Source organism: Pomacea canaliculata, linkage group LG1 (assembly GCF_003073045.1).
Source record: "Pomacea canaliculata isolate SZHN2017 linkage group LG1, ASM307304v1, whole genome shotgun sequence".
NCBI lineage: Eukaryota > Metazoa > Mollusca > Gastropoda > Architaenioglossa > Ampullariidae > Pomacea > Pomacea canaliculata.
The window spans coordinates 36,058,370-36,065,888 of NC_037590.1; the positions used below are offsets into that span (position 1 = coordinate 36,058,370).

Genomic DNA, 7,519 nt, shown 5'->3' on the forward strand with positions numbered 1-7,519 from the left:
CCATTGGGTGAGTGTCCCGAGAAAAGATCAAAACCTTAGCCCTTTCGACTACCAGACACCCTACTTACAACGGTAGGGAGCATCTCATGTAGGTTCTAATGTACTAGTCGAGTGCAGAGCGTTTTTCTAATTATTGGGTGAAATTCGATGCAACCCTAAATCCGGGGGAATGCCCCTCTTTCATTGTCGAGATATACGTATACAAGCACAAAAAGGAGTGAAAATCGCGACGATATGACACGCCTAATTAACATATGATCCCAGTTTTCTGATTGGCTGAGTCCTTTCTATATCCATGCACAATCCTGACGTCTTCGTTGTTAATCTGTTTGTGTGCTTGATGATGTGAGTAGGCGCGTCTGTTGAGAACGGAAGGAGTATTCACCTTAGACGGGAAATAATATTTCACCGAGCTTTACCCAATCATCGCAAAAAAAGACATTTTGACTCACACGTGTTCTTTAAGTGACAGCGGGGTGCTAACCGTTCTGTTCACACCATAGCAGGCGTGTTCGTTGGTTCTTCTCGAGCGTTTCGCAAAGGTTGAACACATTTTACTTGCAGACTAGTAACGACTACAGCCGACGATAACGTTCGTGCATGACATCGCTGTCGTTAGACGGTCTGCGGAAGAAGCACGTCACGCTTGACCTCCTCGTGCTCAACATCACTTGCGACAACTAATACAGTATGCATGGAGGAGGAGAATGTGTGTGTGAGAGAGAGGAGACGGGGTGAGGCTATGGAATGTTGGTGACGTCAGTTTATCGTTTGAGTGGGAGCGAGAGGTGTGCTGCTGTAGTCTGTGTGAGCGCCGACAGCACGCGGGGAACGGTGTGTTATCGCAGAGCAGAACTCTGCACCATCCAACATCGACACATAGTTCATTGGGATATTTGTGACTTGGATGTACTTTGAAACTTGACCGCCCCACTGTCTTCCCACCTACCCTCTCTCTCTTTCTCTTTCTCACACACATGTATGTATGCGTTTGTTATTGTTATTGTAGCAGTCTTGCAGTCTCACATTTTTTTTAAAAGAACAGCGGTTGTATCGTCATTTTTTCTGTATCTGTATATCCCACCCATCCCCTTTTCTGTCGCTTCCTTTGCTTTTGTCGTTCACTTTCACTTTCAGCACTCTCCCGCTTTTCCGGCTTGTCTCCCTTTACCTGTCACGTTCCTTAGGTTCTATCCTTCAGTCTTGTTGACATCTTTATCATCGATGTCCAAACAAGACTCTCAATTGTACTCCCCGTAGTAAACACTTGCTCGTAAAAGTGTATTAAAGAGGTTCTTCATTACACCAGCCATCCTTAACAGAAAACAAAGTGATTCTTGAGGGTTTTTTTATTCTTACGTTCATCTTGCATGTGTGTACAAAATCAACTTGTGAAATGACATAAGGTGTAAGTGTTCTTTGTGTGAGTCAAACAAAAATTACTCTTCTAGATTTATGCCTTATACAGGCAATAAAGATTGTTTGATCGACTGATTGATGACGACGACCTCGACGACGACGACGACGACGACGATGACGACGATAAAAAGAAGAAGACATAACAAACATAAGCCTGAAGTGTGAGGAGAACACACAGTACTTTTACCACTGAGGAAAGAAGAAAAGCTAGTGGAAAGTCTGTATATGCTTTTTTTTTTTTTTAAAGAACAGCCATCTTTGACACGTGGTTTGACCAGGGGGCTAACTCTCCGCTCAACATGAAAACATATTTGTGGGTTATCACCCTTTAATATTCGTAATGTAGCAGATAATCTCTGCTGTGGTTTTTTAAATTACTTTTTCTGAGTTTCTATTTACTTCGGAAGGACGATGTATCTGTTATTCATTTTGTGTGTTTGTGTGCGAAATTTTCTCAGTGTGTGTGTGTGGTTTCCTATCCATTGTTCAGATTTTCGTATCTCATTTTCTACACTTCTACACTACATTTTCTACACGCGACCACTGACATTTAAATACACTATTATGTGTAGTATTAATATACAGACACGCGTGCCAACCCGCCCTGGAAAGACAGAACATCGTAATTTATACGTCACGTGATTACCAACTAAGCCCAGACCCGTTGTCATCGATGCCCTCAGCAAAATCAACTGCGCTTCTCTCCGCCTGCCCTTGTCTGTCAGAGCTTAACGCCTCAGTGGGCCCTGAGACCCGCTACTTAGTTCGCCATTTAAACGGACTGTTTATTTTAGCAACGCACTTTGGCCCGGGTCGCTGTGGTATTGCGTTTCTGAAAAGGTTTTACTGCATTATTGAGGACTTGGTGATGACAGCGGTTGTATATCGGCTCCAAGCAAGAAAAAGTCCCCAAGAAGGCGGTTTCTTCCTTCCCCAATATATTGTTTGACTTTGAGTAATCATTCTTTATTACCACTTCGTTTGTAATGGGATATTATAAAGTATTACTGTGATACTTTAGTGAGTTTTTATAGCACTCACACCTCTCGTGGATTTTGTAAGCATGAGGAGTTAATTCCAAAAATTCTTGATCCCTCGACACGCCCCATTGCCTCCTATATTAACGCATGTGACAGGTTATAAAGAACGCAAATAAGTATCTGTTCTTCCAACAATATCTGTTCGTTTTGGTCACGAGGAGTAAATAAACCTGTCCTCAGGCAAGCGACACAAATATTTTCAGGACAGACAGCGAGTTGTTATTCCCTCTTATCAACACGGTGCACGAACAGTAGCACCTACGTGCAGGTGAACTGGCCATCCTCGCAGGTGAGAGATGTTGGTGACATTTCAGCACTGACAGTGGGACCTGCTGCAGGTCAGAGGTCTGGACTTCGTCCTGCCAACCGTCGCAGTGGTCTTGAAAGGCGCGCACGACTCGCCTGACTGGTGTCTCCGGGAGCAACCAAGCATAGGTCTGTGCGGCGAGGAACTCTTTTGATACCTGCACAAACAGACATGTCAAGACTCGTTTTGCCACTCACTTACCTGAGTTACATGTGTTTTCTGTGACTGTGTTGCTATCGCCGTGTATCTGTTTAAATGTGTCGCAGCTTCTCAGGGCTTGACTTCATGTAAACAGGTGACTCTTGTGGTCCAATGAAGTCTTTTTCTGATGTAACGCACATACAGGTAAGTATACAGTATTTTAAAAAAAATTTACTTCCTGCAAATGAATGTTTACCGTGTGATACAAACTGAACTCCTGGTACAAATCGGAAATTCAGATAACACGAGATCAGCTTGAAACAGTTCTTCGGCAGGTATTGTCATCTTTAGAAAAGTCGAGAAAGTGTTTTTCATAAGTTTCCTTGGTCACTGAAAAAATCGTCTCTTGCTTGTTATGGCCAATATGTCCGATATCTTCGAATATGCCATGATCATACAGATTTGTTGTCGCTGTTGTGGTCGATGTTACTCAAAATCTTATGGTCATCAGCCTTTTGCTTTGTCGATGTCCTCAGTATTTTGTTTTTGCTATTTTAGTCAAGTGCAGTAACAGGAAAATTCTTTCCCTGTGTTGTGTACTTTCTTGATGTTTGTAAGAGGTAATCATCTTCCTTGAAGCATGTGACGTTGCTGTCGTTGCACAGTGCGCCGGCGGTCTTTATGTCGACTCGCTGTTGGTGTGTTCTACTTTTAACAAACAAGGTTTGGGTTGGGCTTCCCTGTCGCTAGCATTGCATCAAGCAAGCATTCAGTGAGGCACCCAATAGGTTTTCCAGGCCACTAGTTTCAAGCAAAAGAGAACCTATAAAAACTGTCGTTAAAGGTCAGGTTAAAGGTTTGTCCCGAACACAGATGCGTCTTTCAACACATTCACGTGGGACAGTTGGACATTCTTTCAACAGAGAATACAACCGGAACTTGTATATATCAAAACGGAGATAAGAATTTTCTATGGGAACGAAAAATGTTCGTGTATGCATATAAATGATGTGTGTGTGTGTGTGTGTGTAATAGGTCAAGAGGTCAACCTCAGACGTCAGGATTGTACATGGATATAGCTTCTGGTTACGATGACCTTAGCAACTGGTAGAGTTTGGACGAAGTATAAGTCTGGCGTATCTGTGTTCAACCACGACATTACGATTTTGACCTATCTGAGCAGGTTGATGTCTGTTGGCATATTTATCTCCAGAATGGAATAGGGGCATTCAAACAGAAAAGTGTCTTGCATTCAGCTTTAATAGAAGATTTAACTAATTCTTTAAATTGTTTTTGCACAGATTGGATGAAATCTCGGCTCGCCCTCACCTGAGTACCTGATGTTTAGTAGTCTCTCTTGCTAAAGTGTGGACTAGCCATGACCTGGAGCCTGGTGTGTGAGATCGTCTCGCCCGTCATCGCCATGATCTTCTACATCATCATGTACGCCAGCAACAAGTGGGTGGTGGCGGCGGACGCACACTGGGGTCTGTGGACCTGGTGCAGCGTCTCCGTCAACGGCACAAGCAACTGCTCTACCGTCGATTTTAACGCATCTGAAGGTAGGTGTCGCCCTTAATTCTTCACGCTGACTGAGAGAAATATACTACTTAAAACAATGGAAAGGCCAGTCGTGTATAGTCAATTCCTCGTTCGGAAATACTTGAAGTTGCATTGCCTTTCTGGTTGCACACAAAATGTCTTGTCTGTTATTGTTAGACACTATAATAAATACCGGCTGTAATTTTTTTTCTCATTTTCTAGGGTATTTCAAAGCAGTGCGCATCATTAGTAGCATCGCACTGCTTGCATACATATTCTCCGTGTACGCCGTCCTCAGCAAAGGATGCAGAGCAGACAATCAAAAGAGGAAGACATTCCCCATGCTGACACTTCGCAGCAGGTAACTCAATAACTTCACTTTTTTCTTTTTTAAACTTATAAACTTAAAGTGCAAGGTTCATTTTTATGGGATAGACGAGGTAAAAAGTAAGGTTTGTTTCCTTAGCCGACCTTTTTTTTGTGACACATTGTTAGGGACCACACCTTTCTCGGGGCTAGCATTTTGTGAGGGGGTGGAATTCATTTTCTCTCCCACCCGCTTTACCTTATAGGTGGGGTCGGGTACCCATCCCTGACAGTTGGGTGGACTGGGCCTTGATTTGGGACGCTAGTGCTTGAAACCCTCGGTTTTCCACTTCGCAAAAAAATGGGATTGCTCGAAAGACCCCCTGTAATCGGTGTTTCTTACAATTATATAGGCACCACGCTGTGAATGATATCTTCCCTTTTCATTTGAGCCAGTGAGTGGCTCAACTAGCAATTCCTATGCTCTGATGGCCTTTTCCTACAGATGAATGAGCACAACCGCGTAGTTTAGCATTACAGGTGGTGAGATAATTTAACTCCGCGGGTCAGATATTTGTGTTCCGTAAGTAACGAGATACAAACATTACGACACGACCCTCATCTCAAGATGCAGTAAGCAATTTTGGTTTTTGTTTATTTGTTGATGCTGTTGGTTTTACTACTCCTTTTTGACTTTTGTATTTCCCACCTGTTGAGACATTGTAATCCCCTGAATGATTAGAAGGCTATTTTTACATCTCTTGAATTTAGAAACCGACATACAGTGTATGTATATACGCATTAAGGGGTAGTCCTCCATCAGATACGATGCAAGGGACACTGTTACACCCGTTCCAAAGAATTACTGTTACATTGAAAGACGACGATGACGATAAACGTTTGCACAGAAATTGAACTTTAATATTTGTGTGAAGTATATAATTAGTTGCTTATTTGCATCAATAAAATGAAAAACATGAGTAATGATCTTATGAGCAAATATTCACCACCTACTCAATTATCTCCCTTTTCCATCATCAAATGACCTTTTGACTAATCACCAGCCTGGTCCAATAAATATGTTTCCTGGCCCAAAGCTTCTCCACCACATCCACGTTTCATTGTTGAAGATGACTTATACCGAATGTCAGATAATCATCCGGACATCAGTCACGAGTGAGGGGGTTTGCTTGAAACGTAGAATACCCAAGGACTTCTTCATTTGGGAACGATAAAGTAATAACGGTGCAATAAATTATGTTTAATTACATGGAGAGGTTAAATTTGCTTATTGGCGTCTTCTAAGAAGATATATATGATGTTGCAGGTATTTTGTCAGTGACGATCATCGGAATCCTGGTAGAAAACTACAAGAACGACAAGACCTTCCGCCAGTACCCGGGTAGCGAGCTGGGGTGGTGCGTGTGGCTGCACGTGGCGGCAGCATCTCTGACGCTCAGCGGCGCATTTATGCGCTTCTACAACGACAAGAAGTGGTCGGAGGATTCACCCTCGGTTTTCCACATCGGGCCAGCACGAACTGGCAGGGAGGTCATACTTCGCTGGACAGTCGAACCCACCGTCTCACCGACAACTAGGGGTGGTGAGAAAAGAACCCTTTCAACAAGCAGTTTGTCGTCATGGTCACGACGACCTGTTGTTGGTCCGTCTCTGTCTGGCCTGCCAGGTTACGACCAGACTCCGCCCAGGTATCAGCCACCGACCTTTCCACCCCCGTCCTATGACATTGCAGTGGTGAGCGTTGACGTACCTCCACCAGACTACGTACAAGCAGTTAGGTCTTCCGGGTCCTCAGACAGTGTGGACGACAACTTTACTTCTCACATTAGAAGACATCCGGGGTGTGAGATACCCCATCCTCTACCGACAGGAGTGGTCATGGGCGGGCAGCGAGGAGGCCCGACAACGTTTAAACATGAACTGGTTCTAGTTGTAACCTCGAACTGCTCAAACCGGTTTTCATTTCAAGCACGAACCACTTCTAAATGAAAATCAATGGCATTTTAAAATTCGGAGATAAACCTGGTGGTTGTGGCGTTGCCTCTCTGGATACAAAGAAATCTATAGAGTTCACGGGTCTCTTCATTTGCCGTTTGTTTCATTGAGCAGAGCTTTGTACCGAGACAATGAACCTTCCAGTAGGCGATAACGATGGACATACTGGCAGTACGATGAGCTTGTGTTATCGTCTTATTCACCTGCAAAATTATGAGCATACATGCAACGAGTAGACAAGCAAGCAGAAGGGAGGATGCAGGCAGATACTGAGGCAGGCAGGCAGGCAGACAGACAGACAGACAGACAGACAGGAAGGCAGGAAGGCAGGAAGGCAGGCAGGAAGGCAGGAAGACAGACAGACAGACCGGAAAATATCTAAGGTTGGACTTCAGTATTCGGATATTATTATGAGCTGTTGGAAAAAGATCTACAAATAGTTTTCCCAATTTTTGTTCAAATTGTTTTAGAGGAGAAGGGGGGAATAGAAAGGTTTTTTTTCATATTTCTGTAAATGATTTTGATTTCGTTGTCAAATCGTGGACAAAAATATATGTTATTTGTTTATTTGAATAAATAAACTTTACATATATATATATATAATGAGATATTTTATAATTTACGTGCATTCCAGTGACATGCATATAGTAGCAAGTGTGATTGATAAGGAATTTCGTCTGACTGATGAGAAATAGTCAAATGAAAATTCATGTGGACTGTTTTATACATGTATTAACACTCAGAGAAC

At 43.1% G+C, this 7,519-nt stretch overlaps 1 protein-coding gene across 3 annotated transcripts; it reads left to right on the forward strand.

Moving 5' to 3' along the window:
* Nucleotides 1–2,318: 2,318 nt before the first annotated feature.
* On the forward strand, nt 2,319–7,270 carry LOC112566818. Of its 3 annotated transcripts, none has more exons than XM_025243217.1 (4): nt 2,319–2,894; nt 4,209–4,469; nt 4,672–4,810; nt 6,083–7,270. In XM_025243217.1, exons 2-4 carry the CDS (start codon nt 4,286–4,288, stop codon nt 6,159–6,161), a joined length of 402 nt encoding a protein of 133 aa, XP_025099002.1. In that variant the 5' UTR covers nt 2,319–2,894; nt 4,209–4,285; the 3' UTR covers nt 6,162–7,270. The 3 variants fall into 3 exon arrangements, with proteins under 3 accessions (XP_025099002.1, XP_025098984.1, XP_025098993.1); XM_025243199.1 differs by having other exon boundaries at nt 2,330–3,111; XM_025243208.1 differs by lacking the exon at nt 2,319–2,894 and adding an exon at nt 3,782–3,894.
* The last annotated feature ends 249 nt before the right edge of the window (nt 7,271–7,519 follow it).

Excerpts from the sequence above, each read along its gene's own strand:
- LOC112566818 (XM_025243217.1), top strand. The coding sequence starts at position 4,286 with ATGACCTGGAGCCTGGTGTGTGAGATCGTCTCGCCCGTCATCGCCATG. Across the intron at positions 4,470-4,671 it reads CGATTTTAACGCATCTGAAG|GGTATTTCAAAGCAGTGCGC; the intron begins GTAGGTGTCGCC and ends CTCATTTTCTAG. Across the intron at positions 4,811-6,082 it reads ATGCTGACACTTCGCAGCAG|GTATTTTGTCAGTGACGATC; the intron begins GTAACTCAATAA and ends ATGATGTTGCAG.